Below are 26,401 nucleotides of genomic sequence, written 5' to 3'. Positions count from 1 at the left end.
GTTGTCTTGACCTACTTGTCTAAATGCACTGAGTTACAGCCATGTGATTGGCTGATAAACTGTTTGTTTCAAGAGGTGTAAGTAATAAAGTGGTCGGTGAGTGCAATTTTTCTGTGATGCTTTGTCCCTAGAGCATGCTGCGTGTACTTGTGAGTGTGTTACCAAAATGTTTTATCAATACAAATGTATTACACTAGATCCAGAGTTATGGCTGCTTTGCCACAGCAGTGGGGGGGGGAAATGGCACTCTTTGGCCAGTGACATGACAAGATGTGCCTTTATAACATCATAAAACTGTAAAAAGCTTAGCAGTCCATTCCCAATGGGGAGAGAAACAAAATTCCCCTTGAGTTTGACAAAAATATTTACTGTAAGTGGTTGCCATGCAGACACAGAAGTGTTTTTTGTTGTAATCAGTAACAACATGATGTTTGTAGTGTGTTGGATACACAGTGAAATCATTTAAAGCTGACATGTTTAAAATCCCTGAAAATAAGGGCAATATAAAGGGGAATTTGGACAAAACTCAGTTGAGACCTCCCTGAAACAGCTCACTAGACACGGGCCAAGACTAGTGTTATTCCTGGACTGACACTAGAAAGGACGACTCATGTCCCATATCCTGTTTTCATAATCCTGCTTTAATAATGAAAAACAAAACAATGTGACAAAGAACAGAACTTTGACAAACGTATAGCAGTGCTTGTAGGTTTTAAAATCCTTTCCCCCCTATAAGTTTCATGTTGTTTCATTTGTTACATTCATAGTGCAAAAAATAAATAAATAAAAATATTTTCTTTAAAAACACATTATGGACAAAGTTTCCCTTCCCACCCTGGGGCAGAGCCAGGCACAAACACTAAATTCATGCTCCTGTTTCCGAGGGTGAGAGATCAAATTCTTTCGGGTTCAGATGTCTCTGGCTCTAGACACATTTTATTATTAGCATAACATAGACAAAATAAATAACATGACACTGAGACATTATCCTCGACTTGAGTTCAAGTCAAAAGTGTTGGAGAGTACAAAAATAAAATTTGACATGTACAAGACATAATTCACACTTGAAGTACATATAGATGGATGAAATATAAAAAAGAAAACAACTTAGATTTAACATTTTAGTCATGTTGGTTTACAAGACGCACCAGAACATTTTAAATGTGCTTTGGCATTGATTCTACAATGACAAAATACTATTCTCAGAACAACTTTTTCTTTGCAGTGACCGTTCCCATTAAGGGGTCAAGTGGACCCAAAACTTGGCAGAAAAATACCCTCTAATTCTTAACAGAGCCACCAGATCCCCTCATTGTAGGGGTCAAGGGTTCAATTTTTTCCTACAATTTGTCACCAGTCTGTAAATGGTTTTATCTACACTTAGAAAGCTAACAAGGGTGAACATCCACCCCTTTATGTGGAATTTATGCCTATATCCAAAAGGAAAAGCTTACAACAGCAGAACTATAAGGCCAAAATGCATGTACAAGACTTTATTTTAAAGGTATTATTGTATCGTTCTTGAAAAAACACAAGCCAAATAGCACCAGTAAATGGCTCAAAAAAAAACCTAACTCTAATCGTTGCTTATGTGAAAAGCCACCAACTTGTTAGAAGTCAAGAGGCTTGAACAATTCTACTTTCTCGCCCTTCTTATCTGTCTGTACTGGTACCATTTAGACACAGAGGTTTTTGTTCTTTGCTCTGCCTGTCACAGATGAATCTTAAGAATACTTTTAAAGACCCGCTTAAAGTTTCCATTGCAGAGTGGGTATATGAAAGGGTTGAGAGTGGAATTCATGTAGCCTAGCCAGATGGTGAACATGTGGAGGTCATGGTGCACACACTCTCTGCAGAATGCCATGACCATAAAAGTTATAAAGTACGGAATCCAACACAACAAGAAAACGGCGATTATGAAGCCTAACTGTTTGGCTGCTTTGTGCTCTTTATGGATCCTCAGACTTCGGATACGCTGGCGTGATTGGTCAATAAATCTTTGCCACGCCTGTTTCAGAGTCACTGCGTTGTCTGGATCTAATGTGGCGTCTTCAATGCCTTCCTCAGGCCAGGGTAGAGCTTGGCTGGGGTCATAGTTGTTGTAGAGCACAGATGTGTACCTCTGCACATCTGTTACCTGACTGATGTCGCAGACTCTGCTCACCGAGTTTGGCACTGTGATGTGACATTCGTTTAAAGATGCTTGAAGTTTGTTCTCATTGTTCAGCCCTGAGCAAACCGCATCCTGTGGCACCGATGGTTGACTCAGGGGATTTTCAGTGTCTGGCTGCTTCTCCTCAGGGGACAAGGAGCAGCTTTTATCCTTTCGTGCCCTCCTGAGTCGTTTTGTCGTCATCGTAAGCAATGATGTCTGTTGGCATTTAACACCAATTTTTCTATGAGCTCTTGATGCAGCAGTTTTGGTTTTCTCAGCTTCTTCAAGGGAATATGTCTGATCTAAGGTGTTTTGGTCCAGCAGTCGATGTTTTTTAGATAGTTTCATTGGAACTTCACTTTCCCTCTTTGGTGATTTGGAGTCATTTTTCTCAGGGCTTTGAGCATTTCGTCCGTTCTCATGTTCTACAAATGAATCTGTTGGATTAATGATTCTCTCTCTGTCCCTTAAATGTTGTCGTACTGCGAAGTAGATATGTGTGTAAAACCACAGCATCAAAACCAAGGGCACGTAGAAGTTGAAAACTGCCGTAATAACCTTAAACCAAGTGACGAAACGAAAGTCTGTGTCACACTTATTCTCCTCCTCAGGTTTAAGGTCTACATGTGTGAAAGATCTCCATCCCAAAATAGGAATAATCCACATCATCGACAGCAGCCAGGCTCCACAAATCATCACGCTAGCTTTTCCCCGCGTTCGATATTTCAGGTATTTAAGCGGCTGTCTGACGGAGCGGTAACGATCCAAACACAGTATAAACAAGCTAAAAATTGAGGCTGTGCTTGCCACATAGTCCATTATCAGCCAGAACTGGCAGACAGCCCGTCCGAGCTTCCATTCATCCTCCAACAAATACACCAAGTTCAAAGGCATAACTGTGGACCCTACAATCAGATCTGCCACCGACAGGCTGACAATGTAGAGGTTTCCCACAGTGTGGAGGCTCTTCTCTTTTTTCACGGCATAAAGTACGAGAAGGTTCATTATGATGGTTAGGAGTGAAAGGAGTCCTAGGAAGATCCCCAGCAAGGCGTTGTGGAGGCGGTCATTAACGGTCAGGGTCTGATTGCTCCTTAGTGAGTCACCATCAGGGAGACTGCTCCAGCTGTTGTTGGTGTTGTTGACGTAGCTGTTGCTGTCGATGTGTAGGAGGTCTGTGGAAGGTGGCAGACCAGATTCCATCATGTTAGGTGAGACAGACACTGCAGGGTCCCTTCACATCATGCAGAGCCTTTGGCCAGTGTGTCTGTTCCAGAAGATCAAAACATGTATAGGCTTTAATAAGTTTCTTTCCCAAGGGTGCTCAGTGTGAGTCTGACACTTAAAGCATGATGATAGGTGGACTTTTATGTTGAAAATTGTATCCCTTCATTAGTGCCAGTCAGTGTGTCCTTGAAGTGTTGTTCATTTTGTCATAAATCCAAACTGTTAACATCTGAAAAACAAAAATAACGTGACAGATTATTCTTCTGTAAACTACAAGTGGGTTTTTTTCCCACTTTCATCATAGAAAACCATATTATATACCAATTATAATTCAAAGAAGAGTATTAAACTATGTCTGGAGGCAATCATTAAGAAAACAGATGGAGGGGGAGATAAACTAAAGAAAAAAGCAGATGCAATCTGAGCACAAGCGCTACCATTCAAAAAAACAAACAAAAAACGTCTCAACATTTCCTGTGATCGTTCTACCTTTTGGTTTGGGTACAATCTAAAATCTTCCTCCTTCCTTTTCTTTCACTGTCCAGCTGGCTTTCTTTAGCACTTACACATGGGGAGGGCTGTCAATCCCATCAGCTCCACAGCAGCAGACAAACTGTGACGCTGGCGGAAAGCACCCACCAATATTCTGCCTGTGCAGTATGCTGGAATCCATGCCTTTGGGTTTATAAAAAGCCTGTATTTGATAACACGTCTCAATGTGTAAAGCACAGCGAGATTTCTCATATGAAAATGTGTCAATGCTGTTGCAAAAAACACTGAGCTGTTGAGTCATTGATTTTAAGGAGAGTAGTCTGAAATATACCAGTTGCCATGGATGCAGGTGGTATTCCTATGCATAGCTGGTCTTTCTGTAATTACAGTATAAGCTGACATATTTTTTTGTCATTATAGCCCTCCAGTGCCAATTATAAAGCAATAGTTCTACTTGTAAAAATAGAATTATCACGTTAAAATTTTGCCAGTAGGGACGTGAAATTGCACTCTAATTGACAAAACAAGTAGAAACACAAGTTGATATTAATGATATTTCTAACAATGGAATCATGAAATTAGGGATCTTTACATTTGGGTGTACAGTTAAGGAAGCTGAACATTCATATTTTTCATTGGTTCAAGGCTATTACTTCTCAGGAGTGTTCGACATTATGTTTCAGTCTCTTTTTCTGCCTCCATTTTCTCTCGTGTATATCTGTGTCTGCTTACTCACTGATGACACACATGCAGGATGAGAAAAGATTTAAAAAAAAAAAAAAAAAAAACACCACCAGGCTCGCAAGTGTTTAGTGTTTAGTGGGTAAAAACATAACAGTAGTGGGTGCTGAAAGGTTTTACTGGAGAATGAGTCATTCTGTCACCATGGTTTAATATTATTACATAAAGCCTGATAGAATGGATATTTCTTTATTCCCATTAGCACCCATGTTTGCATTTCTTTAATATTGCTTTTGGGGGCATTTTCTAAGCCTGTATTTGAATGAGACGGTAAACCTTGTGAGGAGAGCAGAGGGCGACATGCAACGAATGGTGTGCAGGAGCGCAACTGCGCGCTGTTCTGGACATCTGTGTCCAGGGATTCACCCTGAACACTCCGGCTGTCGGGTCGCCCTCGTGTTTACAGCCTGAATCTGACAGATAGACTAAAGGCACTGGGAGCAGATAATGAACTGTGGCGCTGTTCTGCGGCTACAGGCTCCACTTGGAGAATTTATCAAAAAAAAAACAAAAGAAAAACTTGTAGCTTCAGGGCGCAATAGAGTCTGTGGTTTGGATCAAAGTGCTGCAACAGAAGCTGGTCAAAGTAGTTTTTATTCCACATTTAAACCTAATATCTACTTTACATATCAAATGCAAACTAAACCACTTGTACCTTTGCTGAACTTTTCATTTTACAGCCTCTCAGAATTGCAGGTCGACGGTTATTACAGATTTATCACTTGCATAAATCACTTTGGCTTTCAGTTGAAATCAGGCTTCGTGAATCCCCCTTTTCTCGTTTAAAGCCTTTGTGTTTATACAGTAACTGCCTCCGCAACACAAATATTTAGGGACCCTTAATCACCAAATTCACCGAGAATAACAGGATGAGTATCAGAAATAAACCTGCGGCGCGTTTGTGCGTCTCAGCAGCTCATTTCTTATCAGACACGAGAAGGGCAGGATATTCCTCCAACCGTAATTTGCACAACATGATTATCAGTAATGATCATTGCCTGTCTGATTTCATTACAAAAGAGCATGTATGGAGCTGAATGATGCTTTTCTCGTGCCCTGCTGCGACCTGATGAAACCTGTCTATCCAAATGAGTAATGGCTCTCATGCGAAATACTACAAGTCGGTGCGGAGAGAACCACCTGTTGAACCGCTGCTGGATCACATATGCCAACTTTTACGCTTTTGGCACATTCAGAAGCATGCATATTATTTAACAACAGTCGGGCAATGAAATGAAATGATATACAAGAGTTGCGCATTCCAAAAAAAAAAATCTGTAGCGTGCAACTGCTAGTAAAAGTCGAGTAGCTTCAGACTTACCAGGGATGCACAGAGATTTCCCCCAAAAAAGTTATTTTTATTCCAGCCTGGGTGAAAAATCACAAGAGGTTTGAACTGCACAGAAATCGTCTGCCTCGTCTCCCTCTGTCCCTCCTCAGCTCACTCTCTCTCTCTGTCCGTCTCTGGACTGAACTTTGAAGCCCACGTGAATTACAGCAGGCATAAAAATCGACTTGTTATTGGAATCGGCTTCACCTGATATGACATTGCGCGTTATGATCTGCCGTGCCATGAATCAGCGCATGATTCACTGCGCAGTTACGCGCGCACTGAGCAACTTCCTCTCACGAAATTTGCACATTACTGTAATGACCAAAAGCTACGAGACTACGGGCAATTCTACAGGATTGCAAACCATCTACATTAAATATACAACTGTTTTATCTATTTCAGATATATTATGGAAATTTGGTGCTGGATCGAGGGGAGTTGGGACCTAGACTAGTAGAATCTTAAATTCCTCCTATCACAACGCAGATGCTAAAGTGACGAAATTCTGCTTGTGTTTTTGTGCCAAGAAGGGCAATTGTCTTCCTGCTGTTGTTCTAAAGTAGAGTTCTAGATACTTGCTGCTTGTTTTGAACTCTAGCAGCTGCCTGTGTTTCCGAGCGTCCAGTAAACAGGCATATTATTGCAACATGAAGTGAAGTTGCGTTACTGCTCTGGTTTCCAGGGAAGTTTGGACATTTTTCAACTGATTCCTCACCTGTGAAGCAAAATCCTCGAGCTATATAGTTATATGGCTCACCAGCTGTCTTCTGACAGTGTGTCCACCTACGCCACTGTGCATCTCACCACTGCCAGCATGTGGGCTTAACATAGGATGACTTGTTTCACTCGATTCACGTCTCACACAGTCACAGACACATATAAACGATGGAAAGAATAGCAGTCATGCTGAGGTGGAAAAGAGACTAGTTTCTCAGAGAAGAATCCAAAGGAAATAGAAAGAGTCATGAGTCTAGTACAGAGAAAATGAAAGTTAGTGGGGGTTGTATGGCTCTAAAGTTTTAGTCCAGCCATTCCTGATCCAGGTTCTCGGTCATTTATTTAGGCTTTATTTTTAAACATCTGTCCATTCTTTACACCTCATTTGTCCTGTGGAGGGTTGCAGGTGTGCTGGAACCTGTCCCAGTTGACATGAGGCAAAAGCTGGGGTACATCCTGGACAGGTGGCTAGTTCATCACAGGACTGACACAAAGAGACAGACGCCCACGCTCTCACACCTACAGCCAGTCCGAAAACGCCAGATAACATACCATGCATGTCTTTGGGCTGTGGGAGGAAGCCGGAGCCCCCAGCGCATGTCCCAGAGTGAACACGCGTACTCCAAACAAAAACCCCCCACCTAACCCAGGACCTCCTATCTGTGAGGCAACAGTGCTGAGAACTTTATCACTGGGCCTCCCCACTTTTTTAGACTGATTTGTAAAGCATTTAAACTGAAATACATGTTGCAATGTCCGTTACAAACAGCTTGAACCCGCAGTCTCTATAGCTTCACACAGCAGCTCATAGCAAATTTCAAATCTATTGTGGCAGTACAAACATACTGATTTGCCAAAGGCTAATGTGTCTCCATTACACTTAACTTGGTATTGAGCAGATGATAAAACAGTTGCTGTAGAAACAAATGCTCATTAGGGTGCCATTAGGATGTTTTGTCTACTGATACGACAATTCCCAACAGTGTGTTTTCCTGATGGAGCAATCTGAATGACCGGAGGCACAGACACTACAAAAAAATCCAGCGTGTAGAATAACATTCAGCTCAACACACAGCAGGAGGGTGATGAGGCTACTAATATCTCTGCTAATTTGCAGATTTTGAGAATTAGTCTGGGATTTATGTTGGACTCCTCTGGGCTGAGACTTGTTGCAGCTTAGACAATGTGTGTGTGCCCAAACGACAGCATAGTGACTGCAGAGGAAAGTTCAGTGGGTCAGAAAACTATTTTTTTCTGTTTACATTCGATTTTTAGGTTGCAAGAAGATACACATTTCAAAACTGAAAGATAACTTTTAGGATTTCGAAATTAACGTTCAAATGATGCATGGTATGTTAACTTTGTTACGGTTTTGTTTTGTTTTTAAAGCTGCAGGTCAGGACATTAAGAAACATTGAAAAATGAAGTCTTTGAGGTTGTTGTGGTGCTACAAGGAAGGTCATAGAGTTGCCAATGTCAATAGAATTTTCCAGAGCTCTTGGGAGTTGTGCTGTGAAGCTTATTCTGAATTTCATGCTCATATAGCCATAGTTGGAAATCACAAACAGAACTTCCCTGAGGTTCAGATCAGACTTGTAGCTCTGACCAAGGGGAAAAAATTTAATGACAAAAACATGCAATCAGTGCACCACGGATTTTGTTTCATGCAAAGACTAATGCAACTAAATTCATCTCTAACTTTACACAACTGGTAGATGTCTTCGTAACTTCTCTAATTTTAAGATTTTACTTTGCGGCTTTAAAAAATGCAAAAAGCACTGCGTTTTCTTTGCAAAGAAAACAATGCAGAACAACAAAAACACAAGAGTGACTGCAGTTCACCATAAGTCCGTCTCAGCCAATTAGTTTTGTAGGTAACACTTTATAATAACTATACACTATTAAGCATTAGTTAAGCATTGGTTCAGCATAATTTAAGCATTAGTTAATCCTTAAATCCTCATGAACTCATCATGAATTCACCATTAGTAATGCATTACAAAGCATTAGTAAAGACAGTTTTAAATGTTCAACTAACACATTATTAAGCATTAGTTAAACATTAGTAAAGTGCTTAATTCATCGTTAACTCATCATTTGTAACTAATTAGTTATACGTGCTTAATTAATCATGAATTCATGATCTGTTTGGCATTTATTATGCATTACTAAGCACTTAATAAATCCGGTTAAAAATGTTTTGTTGCTCATTGATAATCTCAGTTGTTAATACTTTATAAAGGGTTAGCAGCTGTGTTAGTATATGATTTACAAACACATATTCATACTCAATGAATAACTTATTAATGTGGTTACTACTCATTAGTTAAGTATATTCCGTGAGCCCATCAAAAGTGAGGACTATCTATGCTTTATAAAGCATTTATAAATGACACAGAAGCAAAGATATACAAAGTGTCAGTTTTATTGGTCCCAAACAATACAAGCTCTTTTAAATACACACTTTAAACAAATACAATCTATAAAATTTCAAGTAAACTTGACAAACATCTTCAAATAACAACAGTCTGTGATCGTATAAAATAGAAAAATAAAATACAAGCTCTTTTAAATACACACTTTACAATCCTTAACATTTCAAGTAAACTGGTGAACTATCTCTTTAGGTCACACACACCAGAGGTAAGTGGCTAACTTATTCTGGGATTCCGCCAGTGCATTTCAATGGGAAACGAGTACATTCCTCCTCCTGCCAAAGGTAAAAGTTGCAGGAGGAGGAATCCGCTCATTTCCCATTGAATTACATTGGCGGAATCCCAGAATCAGGCAGCCACCTACTTCTGGTGTGTGTGTGCCCTTGAATTGCACAAAGTGCTTTACAGTAAAACAAATATACCGTTTTCAAATATTGCAAGATTGTTATCTTGCAATATTTGAAAACGGTATATTTGTTTCACTAGATAATTTCTGCAACCTGTTTGCCTCTACAATCAGCTGCCATCTCTCCTGCGGGTTCTCTCTCCGACTTCCGCATTTGAGAAAATTAAAAAAACCCGCGCGGTCTCGCTCTCCAGAACCGCGGAGGAGACTGGGACTTGTAGGACTCTGGGACGTGTAGGACGCTACTGCGCATGCACGTACCTTCCAAAACGCTAGTGCGCATGCTCCAAAATGCAGAAGTCACGCTGGAGAGATCGTAGAGGCAAACAGGTTGCAGAAATTATCTAGTGTTATCTTGCAATATTTGAAAACGGTATATTTGTTTTACTGTAAAGCACTTTGTGCACTTCAAGGGCACCCACTTACCTCTGGTGTGTGTGACCTAAAGAGATAGTTCACCAGTTTACTTGAAATGTTAAGGATTGCAAAATGTGTATTTAAAAGAGCTTGTATTTTATTTTTCTATTTTATACGATCACAGACTGTTGTTATTTGAAGATGTTTGTCAAGTTTGCTTGAAATTTTATAGATTGTATTTGTTTAAAGTGTGTATTTAAAAGAGCTTGCATTGTTTGGGACCAATAAAACTGACACTTTGTATATCTCTGCTTCTGTGTCATTTATAAATGCTTTATAAAGCATAGATAGTCCTCACTTTAGATGGGCTCACGGAATATATTTAACTAATGAGTAGTAACCACATTAATAAGTTATTCATTGAGTATGAATATGTGTTTGTAAATCATATACTAACACAGTTGCTAACCCTTTATAAAGTATTAACAACTGAGATTATCAATGAGCAACAAAACATTTTAACCGGATTTATTAAGTGCTTAGTAATGCATAATAAATGCCAAACAGATCATGAATTCATGATTAATTAAGCACGTATAACTAATTAGTTACAAATGATGAGTTAACGATGAATTAAGCACTTTACTAATGTTTAACTAATGCTTAATAATGTGTTAGTTGAACATTTAAAACTGTCTTTACTAATGCTTTGTAATGTATTACTAATGGTGAATTCATGATGAGTTCATGAGGATTTAAGGATTAACTAATGCTTAAATTATGCCGAACCAATGCTTAATAGTGTATAGTTATTATAAAGTGTTACCGTTTTGTAAAGTCAGAGAGACTTATTCTTTTATCTTGAAATATGATAATAATGACTCATTGCCCAATGTGTAAAACTTCTTAGTGAATGTGAATTTCAGGAGGAAACATCAGTCTTATTTGTTACCATTGAAACAGTGTGGCATATCACACTCAAATAGCATTTTAAACAGTGTATCAAACAAGAGTATTTGAACCCACTAAATATCATATATTCAGTGTATAATTAAATTAGAATGACATGTACATAAAAACTAGCTCTACTGATATATTAAATACCAGTAGGGAATGCATTTTAACTACTTTGAGGTGTTCTGTATTATTTAGCTGTATTCTAAAATTTCATTGTGTTACAGTCGAAGGAGTCAGACATTCATTTTACCACTTATCAAGTGAATAAAGTTTAACCGTGAAAAGAAAGCAGAGATTGGAAGCATCAGAATGCTAGAAGGTTAACATTTTAACTCCAATTCTAATCAGTTATGCACACAGTTCCCAAAGGTCAAGAATGAATGTCCATGGTCAATTTGTTAATGTTATCTATGCCTTCTATAATGCAATGTGATTAGAATGTCACGTTTTCAATACCTGGGCTGATACAGTGCTGCTTAGCGTCGTTTTGTATTAATTGCTGGCATTGTACCCCCTAATTGCCTTCCTCCTTTAAATCTTTTAACTTGTTCAGCTGCTTCACATGCTTTATCGTGTTCTCTTTCTAAATGCTGTGTTTTATCACTACTTTGATGGATATTTAACATCTGACCAAGGGACAACAGCTGAGAGTTAGCCTTTTGACTAAAACAGGCACATTTGCGAGCTGTGATGCTGATCATTTTTAGATATTACACCTATTTTACACCCACGCGGTTGTTTTCAGTGAAAGAAGGCTGATCAGACCTCTCCTCAGGGACTGCGTGGGCACGTACAGACCGTACATCAATGACCCCTCCATCCTCACTCTGCTGTTGTTGTACCTGGTAGAGTAAGACAAATGACCTCTCTGGCCTGTGGAGTTTGGCAGCAAACCGCCAACATCACTCATTGTCAACTTCAGCCTGAGAGAAGTCAAAATCTGTTAGAATTACACTTTTTTCTACAATATGTCCTCTGCTGCGAAAAATAGCCTGTCGCCACCATAAGAGTGGCAGCTGTGAGTTTGCAATCAGACAGCCACAGACCTGAAGTGTTTAAAGAGGCACAAGGTCAGAGTTGGCTGCATAAAGCATGTGTAACGTGTGGGCTGTTAGAAAACTGGTGTCTAAAGTTGCATTTGTTGTATAAAATGGTAATGTAGCTGTTGGAAGGCTCTAAAATTCCAGTGTCTGGTGAAGACAGAGTGACACAGAAATGCAGAACCTTTAGTTATGCAGGTCCATCTTGTGTTACATCTACATTTATGTGGCAGAGTTGTAACAATACGCTGATAAAGTACTATCACTTTTGTATTGCGTAATGAATGCACTAACAAGCCATTTCAACATTACTGGAGATAATAGATAAAGTATTCCTCCTCTCCCTTCTCTCCCCTACAGGAAAAGCTGCTGGTGAGGAGGTGAAGAAATGAAAGAGAGGAAGGAAGGAAGGGCGTGAAGGTTGGGAGAGAAAAGAAGGATGAGAAGAAAAGGAAACGGAAGGTTTGAAGAAAGTGACCAGAAGTTTGTGTGCGAGGATCCTGGAGGAGATAAGGTGAGGAGAAAATGTTAAACTTAAAATGGAAAATTTGTCCAGAAAGAAGCAGTAGGTGGTGGCAGAATTGTCTTTATCTCCCCTAGATAATCAGATATTGAACTCCTGCACCCCTTTGGGAAAATCTCCGCTTTCAACAAATACCGTCAAGATAGTCAAGTAAAGCTGCTCAGTGGTCATTCATGACAGCAGGGAGCCAGCCATTACTCACAGCCTGAAAACTTAGTTTACCTCCTCTGGATGAAAGGTAAAAAAGAAAGAAAAGAAAAGCTAGTTCCTACAGGGAAAAGAAAGCGGTTTAGATGACATCAGCAGGGTAGCTGTGGGATAAATGAGCCTACAGGGATTTTTTATGATTTTATTTATGTTATATAATCCACCTAAAATGTAGTCAGGTTGATTTAAAACGTACAAGAATGAAAATTTCAACTGACAAACCGTGAATGTGCAGCGGTGACGATTTTTCTATTCCTGCTTCACAGCTGTGCGAGAGTAATCAGATTTCTTATGTGTGTAGCTGTGTGTGTGTTTGTGCACCTGTTTCTAGTGTCTGTGGTGCAACAGTGGAAGTGAGAATGTGTGTCTACCAATTTGCGTGGGTGAATGAGTACGTCAGACGTCTTCCGAATTTCATTAAGGTCAATCTGAGCTATTTGAAACTACAATAGTCCGTAATTGCAGATTACAGGGAAAGAAACAGGCCAGTTAGAGCGTATTGTGGGATGATCATATCTGTAAAACTGAGCCAGATGCATTGAGTAGAAATCATTCATTGGTCACTGACATCATATTTATTTTTGAAGCTACTGATTTCCATAAATTGTCTCCTTGAACTGCATATTTATCTCTTTCTTTCACTACAATTACATGATCCAACCATAAATGTCTATTTAAAATATCAGCATGGTTTAAATTTATATTTGTAAAAGAAAAACAGTAAAGTTCATGTCTCGTTTTGGGATTTTTCTTTTTCCTTCAAAACAACACTCAAAATCTATGCAGTTGTGCCTGTGTTTTGTAAGTCAGCAGTGACATCTGCTGGTTGGTTCTGTATCGACTGAAATATTCCACCAGAAGGTTAATCCTGGCAGTGTAGCAACCATCAGGCCTGTATCATCTTGACAAGCTCAGCACACAAATTAAAGCTTTTCCTCGGTGGCTGGTGTCAACATAACCTTTGCAAACCCATACCCAGACAGATGATATCCACTGTCACATTCACAAGTGAAATAATAGGAGGAGAAAATCTCCCTTTGCATGAGGGATTTAATGTGCTGCACTGGGAATTGACTTTGCTACGGTTTGTTCATCATCTGTTCACAAACTCATCAGATGCAAATGTCAGTCTTAAAAACAATGGGGAAGCAAACCCCAGGCTGCCAATCATTACACTCAGGCAGAGGAACTCTTCAAACCGCTGCAGGAAGAGTAGTTAACCTTCATTTATTCCATCCTCTTATTCCTCCCTCTTGACCCTCTTTCCATCCTCCTCCTTCACTCCTCTTCATGTGTTCTTCCTTTCCGCCTCCTTTCCTCCCCCGTTTCAATCGTTCAGTTCCATAGAAAGATTCAGAGTATTTAGTTGAAGGCCCCTGTCACTCAAAAATGAACCAAAAAGTGGAAAGATTACCTGAGTTCTTCTAAAATAAACCATGCGTACATGCAAGCAGGCAGTTTAGCATGATAGCTAGTTTACAAGCCAGTACTGGTCCAATAGACAACTTAAATTTCACATTGAAACACACACAAGAATGCACCTTCAGTGAAGTAGAACACAACTTGTGTGCATAAGTTACACTTTGGAAAGACAAAATATTGCACAGTTCATAGATTCCAGATTTTTCAGTGAGATACGAGACTGATGTGCCATTTTAAGAATTTCTAGCCATGCAAGACCACATCAGATACAAATTGTTATTCAAAGCAGAGCAGTAGTAGTAGCAGTTCATTGAGGAGATCCTATAATAATAATACTAAAGCCACACTGTCACAAATAGTCCTGCACTGTGAATTTTACTTAAGGAAAAATTCTAATTGTTCAATTTAATGCTAATATAGATATAACCCTGACTATGTTTGTGATTTATCAAATGATTGTTTGGTTTATGGATGAAAAACAGCAAAAATCCCAACCAAAAATAATCCAAAGCCCAAACTTACAAAATGTGTGCATCATAACTGAATAAAAATAACAAATATTTGTAAGTGTCAAATAACTGTAGTGTAGTAAATAAAAAGAATCTTCTGAACTGCCCTGCAGGGTTATAAAGTAGAATGCACTGGAAATCAATGCAGGTAAAATTAACTAGAATTCGTATTTAGGTACTGCACTTGAGAAAATGTACTTAGTTACATTCCCCCAAGTGGAGTGGGGAAGGAAAATAAAGCATGTCCTTCTGAAGTGTCCTTGAGCAAGACACTTAATCCTTAGCAGCTCTAGTGATTTGGATTTGTAGCAGCTGCTGTGCAGCATGAACCAAATCTCTTTAAAAAAGGGAACTATGCTAACGTGTAATTTCAACACTTAGTCATATTTTCGTGGACACACATTTATCTAAAACCACTTCAGGACATAAAAGGAAAACTGAGTTTTTTATTTCTTACTCTTAATGCGAAACTATGTTTCATCACATGCTTGAAACTGTGTTTTGTTTAATTAAAACGAACAGGGTAAATGCGACAGTTTCCAAAAGGACTCTAAACTGATTACAAAACACATTCTCTGACAAATCGCGTTAGCCAGACAATTTAAATAAGCCCATCAATCTGCCTTCCAGTTGACTTGATTTCAACGTTTTGTCGGCACGTCAGCATTTTTCAAGCCGCGCTGCATCTGATAAGTGCTTTTGTCAGGCTGCATATCAGAGGCCTCTTCAGCTGCAGTCTTTATCCCGCTGTTGAGGCGAGGCGACTGGCATTAACTAGAATGACAGAGGCCTACTTCATACGCCCTCTACATCATCTTCACTTTCCTTTTTATAAACCTCTCATCAGCCTCCCTCTCTCTCTCCAGCTCACTTGTTCTCCCTCTCCCTCACCCTGTCTCCCTCTCAAATCCCTCCTCTCTCCCCTCTTCCACTTAATTTTCTCCAATTTACTCCGCTTCCCCCACCTCCTCTCCTCTCGCTGCCTTCCTCCATCCCCCAGTCTCTTGGGCATTTTGCAGTCACATAGTCAGGCATGTGAGGTGAAGGACTTATGTAATCTGCTCTCCTCCATACAGACTCTCTTCCCTCTGTCTCTTTTTTTTTTCTGTCTGTCTTTCTTCGTCTGTCTGTCTCTCTACGCTGGTGCCAATTTGACAATGAAGTGGGTTCTACACAAGTCAAATTCACCTCTTTGTCTTCTCGTGCAGGAATCCTATTGTAAATGCATGTGCAGGCTTTGATGCACACAGCTGGACGTACTGCAAGCAATCGGGTCCCTCGCATTTTGTTCTCAATATGACGTAGTAGCGTATTGCGCTTACTTTAAATGAACCGAGTCATTTAAGAATATGTATTTTTAAAGAGCTATTGGCATAATGTCTCATATCCCGGCTCAACACATTGTGCTGAATACTGATGAGCTGGGAATTCATTTTTACAGTTGAAAAATTTCCACCAGAAACCTCCAAACAAACCAACATCTTATCCGTCCTGACTCTGCACAAAAAGTGAGGTGTTAGCATATTGGGTAATTCCATCCAACAAATAGCCGGCAATGTGGAGGTAGGCAATATTAAGTCAAATCCGTCTGATAGGTAGCAGAGAAGCTCTATCCATCCTGAAATTCAATTTATATTCCTGCAGTTATACCTCAGTAAAACCTGTCCTGAATTAGAACTGGCTGACTGGATACTTGAGCTATTTTTGCACATGAACCCAAACACTTATATTTTTATGTTTGATGGTCTGAAAGTGATGGTCCGGATTGGCATTAAGTTAATATAAATCTGTTAAAGTGTCCAAATTACACTTATTCATATATTTTTGAGAAAGGTTAATTGCTTTTGAGATTATTTGTCAAAAAGGCTAATTGAAAGATCAGATGTCTTCCATCAAAAATCAAAATAATATTAAAACTTTAATAACTTCTAGGAGTTTCTAATTAAAAGTTACTCACACAATGCAACTTATTTGCACTTTATCGGCCATTTTGGCATGACAAAGTTGAGCATTTACCTCCCCCTGTTATTCATTGGAATCTACTCTAATGAATAACAGCGGCCGTTCGTGCACCTTACTATCTAATGTCTTTATTCAAATACAGGAATTAAACCGTTGTTTTGGCCGAGGTACAACTCCAAAATGCTAATTTCTACTCAGTCTCATTTCTCATTGTCTTTGGCAGACACGGTGCATAATGTGAATTTGTGTGTGAGTGTGCATGTGTGTCTGTGTGTGTCTCTGAGTGGGTGCCTGGGTGGTGGATTGACTTGAACCCAGGGGCAGTCCTGGAGTAGACAGAGTCACTCATCTGTTTCTAATGAAGAATAATGCACTACACTGGACACAGACAAAAGCCTTGCCCTCTCTCTATCTCACCCTCTCTCTCTCACACACACAACAGACATGTATAGATATTGGTACACATAGCCGTGCATTGTGCGCAGACACACATGCAGCTCCATTACTTGACAATGGCTCCATTAACAGCTTCTCGGCTTTAATAACTCACATAAAGCGTAACACGCATACAAAGAACACACATAAAGCGTGCGCACTAACACGTCTGTTGCCTCATTGATGCACAATTTCCTCTCCATATATACCAGATAACTCGACTGAGTCCTGATACTGGCAGCTTTTTTCTGTCAAGTGTTGAATACAACATGTTATATAGTATTATTTCATAGAATCAGTGATTAAATCCCAACTTTCTAATGTGTTATTTTACATTACATACCTGAATCAAACTGGGTATGCAGATCTTTGCAGTTCCAGATATTTTTTTTCTACAATTCACTTTTGAAAGAGCATCCTTACACCAGAGGGCATGGAATAATACTGCGTAGGGCGATGATAGATTCCAAGAATGCTGTCATTGTCCTGCAGAATCTTTGTATCTCCTCTTTGCTGTTTTATTTGAAGGGACAGTAATAAATACCCCCAGGATTGCATCTGACTCATGCCCATGCTGAATCCAACCCAACAACCTTCTGCAAACTCACAATGTCCAAAAAAAAGTTTTAAATCATCAACCAACACATCACTATGAATCCACTTTATTATAAAAAAAAAATAAATCCTGAGAGCTGAGAGAGAAACACGAGTAGTAAAGTTATGAGAAAAGGACGTCCAGCAAGAACATCATGGAAGAAATTTTAGTCACGTTGATGTTAGCTTGCTGTCACGCAATTGCTGGCAGGATGAAATGTGTTTTCAAGCGGAGAATCTGAGATCTGTACACTGCATGTCAAACACTGCTCATGGAGCCATATATGATGAGCATCTGAAGGATGAGGATACTGATACAATGAAACAACACTGGGGGGGAAGTGGACTTCCCCCCCAATATCGTATTTGCTATTGCATGAAAACCCTCCACATATTGTACATGATTTTTTCAAACTAATGCCGAAGCATATAAAAGACAAAATACAGTGAATGAGGTCGATCATCACGTTACTATCCAGTGTTCTGCTGGGAAAACATGGGCATTGAATGGATGTTGCTGTGGCACAAACTGCCCACCCAAATGTTTTTGTAGATCAAGTGCACCTTGGAATGGTAGAGTCCAACATCACTAGCCTTCCCCAGCAGGACACCGCAAAAAAACTGCTCAGCAATGACTTGAGGAACACAACAAAGAGCCAGACCTGACCTCTAAAGATCCCAGATCCCAATCTGATCGAGCGCAAACAAGTTAATACGACAGAGGCCCCACACTACAGCTCAAAGGACACAGAGGTTGCTGTTGTGGCTAATTGGCGTATGTAGAATTTTAAGATGTGAAATCATTATGTTTTATAAATAAGTACGTGACCGTGTAGCCTTTATATCCTATAGCAAGTTTTTATTTGTCAAATCAAGGTAAGAATATCCATCATTCTTGGACAAATCGCCAAATGTCTCATTGTCCTCCAAAATGTGCCATTCAGAAGCAACATTTTAACCATATAGGTTTGATAACATGATTGTTGATCGATACCGTCTTGGCCTTAGATTCAGCCTACTGGATTACGTCAGGAAGATCACCATCATAAAGTAAAGAAGCAGTAGCGAAGCCGATGGAAGTTCAGCACGCACACAGTTCCTTCTGGCAGCCGCATGGTTACATCACAGAACTATTACACAGTGTGTGTCACCGCTGATTTCATTTAGTGATGAAGGTAATGAGGATGGTCAGGCATGGCGGGACTTAGCTGAGGGTTTTTTTAGTCAAACATTAAAAAGTCCGACCAGTGAAACAAGCTTATGTCATTTTAACTAAAGCAAAGAAGTAAACTCCTAAAGCGGGTTGTACAGTAATGCAGTTGTACAAAAAGAACAAGAAGGAGCTTAATCTGAGCTGTTTTTTGAACTTCTTGATGGCTCCAAAGCATCTTTATTCCTAATTTGTTTAGTCTTTTTCTCTGTTATGTGCCATTTCACTCCTGCTTAGTCTATTTTTCTCTTTTTTTCAAATACACAGAATCATAAAAAAACGCAAAAAATCTACCTTGTACCATTTTATGTCATGATATACATGCTGTGTGTCTTAGCAATCCTCTCATGTGCACAAACACATAGAGATAAACACACACACACACACACACACACACACACACACACACACACACACACACACACACACACACACACACACACACACTATGAAAGCATTACATGCATACAGTGTGACTGCTCAGTTTCGAGAGCCAATGACCTTTATTGCCCATTATGCATGTTTTCTCAGTCACACAAATTTGTAAAGCTCGAGGGTCCTGGGACTAATAGACATTATCACATAGACACTATACAATGTGTGTGTGTGTGTGTGTGTGTGTGTGTGTGTGTGTGTGTGTGTGTGTGTGTGTGTGTGTGTGTGTGTGTGTGTGTGTGTGTGTGTGTGTGTGTGTGTGTGTGTGTGTGTGTGTGTGTTGACAGAGAGAGAGAGAGAGACAGAGAGAGGAGGCAGACATTATCTGTGCAATTCCAAGCCCTGTCCGTCATGTGGCAGTGTGCAGCTTCTTAGGAGCTGCTGTGACAATGGAGCAGAGCCAGTCAAAGTCAGCCTAATCCCTCACACACACACACACACACACACATGCACGCACACACTCACACACACTTGCAGATATGTCTGGTCTTTATCTCTGTGTGCAGCTTGAAGCTTTCAGCCAGCCTCCCCCCCTGCGTTCTCCTGCTCCTCTCTCTTTGATGCCTCTGTGGAAACATAGGACCTGCTAATGGAGACAAGGAAAAGGCTTCTCACTACACTGCCTTCTTGTCATTCATGCCAATTCATTACAGTAATGTTTTAGAAAAAGGAAGTAGGAGGAAGAGGGAGAATAGATTTGCTATGTCTGGTTTTCTTTGCATTTGCAGAAATAAAAAGAAAGAGAAAACAGTGTTCTGGCAGAGCACTGTGACAAATGCCGTAAAATGACAGATAATCGTAACAAATTTTAATGATGTTTGAAGACGTGCCAAAGAATCGACTGAGGAAGGGTGCATTGTCTTTGCCTGGGTGAGGGTGAGAAAAAAGTGATTATTGTTGGTGGTTTTCGAGGAAAATGGTCGCCTTCTACTTCCTCTGTGCTTTTTTTTTTCTTTTCAGAGACAGTTAGCTATGATGAGCATATAAAGTTTATTTACTTTGCAAGTGCATCTGAGTTAATAAGTAAATATTCAGAAGACAGATTATTTGATATGTACAGACAAGGTGACATGAGGCTGCTGTAATCCAAACTGAACAACTAAAATAGTAAGAGTTACTTCTCCTCTGGCACAAAATGCGTTCACCAGGAACAGTAAGTTCTCCTGCTTCATGTGAAGTGGCACTTGATCACTTGCTGTTGGTCACAGTTTTGCAGCTACTACATTTAACAAAGAGATAACATAGGAGAAGAGTCTTTTTCTTTGGCTTTTTGAAAGTTCCTTCACTGCAGAAGAGTTTAAATGCATTCTTTATCTCGTAAACAGCACTTGAAATAATCTTATTCCATGTCCTGGCTGTGTTGCAGTGAATTCAGTTCCATGACAACAGGGCCACTCCTTTTATAAATTGGTCATCAAATCCTCCAGAACAGCTGCAAAAAATACTGCGCATACAAACATTTAGTGGTCAAATCGGGGACTGTTTTAATTTTTACGACCACTTTGCTGTAATTAAAGGGAATCTTATTCGACGGCGCAAAGAGGGTTATTTGGGACAGCAGTTTTCTTCCAGCATCATGGCAACAGATTTGGAGAGGCACTTTCCATTATGACTGTGACAAGTGTGTGCCTCAGTGTGTAAAGTGAGGTCCAGAAAAGAATGTTATTCTTTGTCTGGTGGGAGAGCTGCAGAGTCCAGACCTCATCACACTTCTTTTTGCTGAGTGCAAGCTACGTCTTATCGGCCAGAATCGGTGGTCAACCTGTCTAATGCTCTTGTGGCTGCATAGGAGCAGAGTCTTGTGATAAACCTCCAGAGCTGAGTGGCTGTTATATTTAGGAGTTACAGATGCAGACACATGCAGTATCATCTACGTAGTTTACATTAAATGCTATTATAAAGATGGATTTACGTCAATGAATCCAACATGCACACACAGACAGATAGGAATTCACAGATAAAAACATATTACATGACCACCCATGAGGCAAACATACACAGATCCATCTTTCCCACACAAACACTCTCACTCTTTTTCCTGTCACACACTCAGAGTCAGTGATCCTTACTGTGCAATCATATTCATCTTTGCTCTACAGATGGACAGTTTGATTTATAGCCTTTTGTTGTGCAGCAGATTGAGCCCAGATCAAAAAAAACAAGGAAACACTTCCTTATTGCCTTTTATGGCTTTTATTCCACCTTAACAAAGAATACTGTCATCCTGAAATGGCACCCGTGTGCTATTCAGTACAGCACCCAGCATATTTTATGTTGACTATTTATCATGACAATAGGGAGGATGATGGATTTGAGATTATTCAAATGTGGTGTTGACCTTGCGTTGAAAAGTAAATATATCAAGACGGTTTTCACAGCAGCAGAGAAATGATGACATTCAACTGGACTGTGACATGATTGTACACAGGGATGCGTAGTATTTTGCTTCTGCGGTCTCAGACAAATAAGATGTATGGTTCCTGTAGAAAACAAAGGTTGACAGCAAGGCACACAGTTGTGCATGGATAGAATGAACAAGTGGAGACTGCAGGGTTTGAAGATTTTCGACCCGTGACCTATTTTGACGCAGAAATGAGCAGAATGAATTAAATATGAAAATGGGAACAAAGAAGAGCTAATCAAGCAAGAATGAAAGCAACAGTCAGATAAAATAGGAGCAAATGAGGGAGCCATATGATCCTCGGCCTGCCAACTTAGCTTAGCACAAAGAAAGCCATTTGACCGGCAACCAGTGGAGACGTGTGGCCAAAAAATGAGTCCAGCACATACCCCTTCCAACCACCACCGGCATTAAAATGCAAATGCTCATTTTTATACTTAAGTTTTTGTACTGATTTGACAAAAAAGATAAAGCATGCTAATTACCGAGCTTCAGAAGTGCTGGTAGGCAGAATTTGTTACCTTTGAAAAGAGCCAGGCTGACTTTTTTCCTCCGTTTCTAGTCTGTGTCCTAAGACATGGTCTTTCATTTAACTCTTAGCTGCTAAAATAACACCTTAAGTGAGAGGACTTTGGTCAACATGGTTTAAATACTAACTACTTGAGGAGCAGGTGTGGTCATAGTTATCAGAAAGCAACACTGTTTGTTTGACGGAAAGGTTTGTGTCAAAGTCTGCAATTTATTGACCCATTTGTTGCATTACACTCAGAGTGTTTCAGTTTGTATGATTTTTTTTTAATTATGACAACTTTTAATAAAATTAAGTTCAACCCCAATAAAGGAAAAGTACACAGAGTTAGAGGAATTACCTTTTCCTCCCAAAAAGAGGGCTATTTTTAATAACCACTTACTTATGATTGATTGCGAATATACAAATCTTCAGGAGTATTTCCATATTATTTACAAGATATGTTTAAGTTTTATGTACTAAATTGTCATCAATATGAAGTTTTTGAGTTGGCATATTAAACATTTAGGTTTCTCTAAGGTCAGTAGATATGGAAATGGATTTTAAATCCTGACCACAAAGTGAATTAAAATTAAGTCATCAAACACTTTCATTAAGTTATCTCAACTAGAATTTTGTTTTAAGTCAGGCAAGACAGAAATTTGAGTCCGACCTACACACAATATCAAGACAGTGTGATTAGCAACCTTCATATGTCAACCCAAACCATTAAAATGGTGTTCACAACTTAAATGTTTATCTGCATAACTTAACTAGAATTTTTATCATGGAACCACGCATTTAGCTAAATGGTGGGAATACACTGCTTGACAGGGCAGTGTTTTTGAGTTTTGCTTGAGGATAGATTTCCTGCTTGATGTCCAGGTGATGAGTCATGTGATGTTGAACGTGTTTAATGATGTAACTGGCAAGGACACTGGTTCTATTATGTTATTTTTAAAGAGATGAGAAATGTTCTCTGCAGGCAAATTTTGTCTAAAATAAACTTGGCCTGAAGTGACCGCTGTCCTGCAAGTCCGGGAGCATAGTAGGTAAAATTATCTCTGACCTTTGCACTTACAAAATAATTTGTTAGTCTGTGTGGCTTGAGGTCAGCAGCCATGTCATCTTCCACTGCAGCACGGAGATGATGCTCTCAAAATGGAGAATAAATGACCAACGACGGGTGTTCTTGAAACGGTCCGCTCTGGAAAAATGAAAGTATTGATAGTCTTCTGTCAAGCAGCTCGAAATTAACTGAAATTTTAATAGGCTACAATTTGTCATGCATTACTGCCATTGCTTGTTCCCACTCCATAGAAAGATAATTTATTCTATAAGTTGTTCAAGTCATGCATGCATTTTGATGTGTGTATGCAATTTAAAGCAATGTTTAAACATTTGATTACAGTATAAACACTACAGTATATTACTTGAAAGGCTTGTTGTGGTATTAAACAGTAAACTTCCTATTTTATTGTAGATCACTGTTATAAAATATAGCATAATTGAATGTTTAAGTAAATTACAATCACACTGTCAAGAAACAGTAGAATACTGTCGACCTCAGCTGCAGTACTATAGTGTAGGTATTACACTGGCTATGGAAGTATGTCTTACAACTCCGCTTCAGACCATCCAAACTAACCCTGATGCAAGGTTGTTGCAATCGCAAATTTCCCTCCATGCAGCTCTTTGCTGATGCTGACATGTGTTTTATTGCTTTTATTATCACAATCTCTTCTAGACTCTTTGGTACGTTTGTTGTCCCTTTTTTCGGATGCTTTTTAGTGTAGTCAGTTGTTACCAGTGCTGGGATAATGTTTCTTTTCCTGCAGGATATTCTACCGTTGAAACAGACTTTCTTCCGTCTGAAGGGATGTGCACCAGCATCTGCATTTTTAGAATATTCAATAGGATCAGCCTCTTTTTGAAAAGACTGTGATTAGCCAAAGTATCCCATCACGAGTTAGACCTTCTGAAGGTGCAGAAGTCCAGTTTCCTCCCAGATCAGTCACAAATTACAATGTGCTGAAAGATTATTATGGAAAATACCTTAAACTTAACATAGGAGTAGTTAATATGATGAGCAAAAGAATCAGTTTTCCTTATACCATTGCACACTTTCCTCCATCTTAAACTAAGACAGAACAAAGATAATGAGAAATGCATGCATATACAGGTTTTACTGAATCGGGAATAGCCATAACCCTTTGGATTTGTGAGAGTCGGGACACATCCAGACCTGTTCAATGCTGGACGGTTTCATTAATATAAGGGTAAAAAATGCTGTAACTGCAAATAAGTCGGGATTTGTTCTTCTGCAGCCTACAGTGTTACTGTCAAAGCTCAGAATAAAAGTTCCAAAAGTTTCACACAAGAAAGGCCTATAAAACAAAAGTTTACTTTATCAGAAAGTTTCTTTTTTACAGCAGAGGGAACAAGCAAAAAGCAGTACATGATTCATGCAGGGAACACACAGAATAAAGAACACTAATGTTAATGCTTTTAAATAGCAAGTAGTGACCCGCTGTTGTAACTACCGAGGGGACTGATTGCGGGGAAGATCAGGTGACACTACTGGCAGGAAAGAAGGATTGGACTAACTGTGTCAATAACGTATAAAAGAAGCTATTAATGTTGTCTCGTTCAAGTCATATGCATGCTGAATATTATGTAATCTTGCTCTTTTCTTTTCTATTCTTCCTCATCAGCATCACAGATACGTTTAAAAACGCTCCAAAATGAACACACTGAAAGCCTTCATGCTCGGTGACTCAGTGTGAAACTGCAATCAGTGAAATCAGCTGCTATAGTGTCGACTGTTGGCTGGAACGGAAACCAGCAGCCTCTTGAGCCTCAATGGTACATGATTGAAAACCGCTCGCTTTCTGCAGTGCGCCTGCTTTCTTAAACTGCAATGACTAGGCTATCATTTTTTTTGGAAAGCGGTTCAAACATGGGTTCGCTAACCAATATATGGCACAAGACATCCGCTTAGAATCATCGTTGAGAATCTGGTGAGGATCCTTCAGGCCTCAGTCTGCAAAGCTGCTGTATTTATATCATGCAGGCAGCAAATCTCACCAGTATCTGAAATGAGCTTTGTTGTTGTTGCTGTTTGCAGACTTGAACTGTTTTCATTCAAGGGCACCAGCATTTGTACATCCTGATGTGTATTCACTTAGAAAGCCACTATTTCTTGCCTTACCTTTATTGTATTTAGTGCACAATTGCAAGTAATGTTTTCTCTCTCTCTGTTTTCTCATTAAATATGCTGTCATTGAGTGTTACTTAGAGACCTGTACCCACGTACTGAATATTCCCAGACATATAACTCATTTTCATAGAATAAATAATGGCAGCCTATTCACACAACATTATAATAATGCTGTCACCGCTGACCTACATTAGCGGAGGTAAACCATTAATCATACGGCTTGAGAGGAGAACAGCAACCTGCGATAAACCGGAGGAGGCCATTCAGTCAGGACACCAGGGGAGCCCCGTCTCCCCCTGGAACAATAACACTCATTACTAAACGCTGGGCTTGTTGAAGGTAACCGTACAGCAGGAGCACGGGGAATTGTGAGCGCCCGCAATGGTGGGTTTGTTGTGGTCACCCGCTGGCCCCTGTGATACACAAAGGACTTTGTTTTGAAAGTGACAGATTAATTGCTGGTTTTCTGCTCAACCCTGAATGCACCAGAGTGTATGTACCCGTGGGTGGTGGAAATCACAAGTTTCACATTAATCAAACATGAGCTGAGAAATGCAATGCGACCAAAAAGAACTGTAAGATTTAAATTCAATAAGGCCAAAGCTGTAATTTACTGGGACCAATGTGTCATTGGAGCTGTGTGAGAAAATTAAAAACTCTTTTTTATATCATCAGGTTTCTGATGATATTTGGAGTAATGTTGGATTCCATTCATGTGGTATACAAGGAATTGTTTAGATTCCAGAAATATCAAAAACTGCTGGATTGAGTGTCATGAAATCTTCGACATTCACCGTCCTCAGGGGATGGAGGATAACAAATCTGATGATCTGTTTATCTTCATTACTGTTAGCAACAATGTAGCAGTAGTACATTTTCACTTCTCTTTTTTTCATTTTACAGTTCCACATGTACAGAAAATGCAATTATAAAACAAAATCTTAAAAAGTAAAGAAGAATGAGATGGGGAAAAAGTCTCCCATAACTGAGCGCACTGTCAACATCATTAAGAATTAGTTTCATCACAGTCTTCTCTGATGGAGGCATGTTTTGTTGCACCTCTGGGAGAGAATATTATCAAGTTAATGTAAAACTAACATCATTACGCTCGTCAA

General features: G+C 39.5%; 1 protein-coding gene and 1 long non-coding RNA gene across 2 annotated transcripts in view; one reads left to right on the top strand and one right to left on the bottom strand.

Moving 5' to 3' along the window:
• Nucleotides 1-622: 622 nt before the first annotated feature.
• Nucleotides 623-6,374, bottom strand: hrh1 (histamine receptor H1). Its single transcript, XM_022207001.2, has 2 exons — nt 5,937-6,374; nt 623-3,611 (listed from the first exon to the last, which is right to left on the bottom strand). Exon 2 carries the CDS (start codon nt 3,359-3,361, stop codon nt 1,712-1,714), a length of 1,650 nt encoding a protein of 549 aa, XP_022062693.1. The 5' UTR covers nt 3,362-3,611; nt 5,937-6,374; the 3' UTR covers nt 623-1,711.
• Nucleotides 6,375-12,225: 5,851 nt separating this feature from the next.
• LOC127534232 (uncharacterized) overlaps nt 12,226-26,401 on the top strand; it is a 58,521-nt gene continuing 44,345 nt past the window's right edge. The window contains exon 1 of the long non-coding RNA XR_007942274.1: nt 12,226-12,374. This is a non-coding gene — a long non-coding RNA (uncharacterized LOC127534232). The remainder of the gene's footprint in view (nt 12,375-26,401) is intronic.

Source organism: Acanthochromis polyacanthus, chromosome 5 (assembly GCF_021347895.1).
Source record: "Acanthochromis polyacanthus isolate Apoly-LR-REF ecotype Palm Island chromosome 5, KAUST_Apoly_ChrSc, whole genome shotgun sequence".
NCBI lineage: Eukaryota > Metazoa > Chordata > Actinopteri > Pomacentridae > Acanthochromis > Acanthochromis polyacanthus.
The sequence above is the reverse complement of the archived record's forward strand: the minus strand, read 5'-3'. Positions and strand labels throughout refer to the sequence as shown.

Bases quoted from the DNA above. Each gene is read 5' to 3' on its own strand.
- hrh1 (XM_022207001.2), bottom strand. From the start codon at position 3,361: ATGATGGAATCTGGTCTGCCACCTTCCACAGACCTCCTACACATCGAC.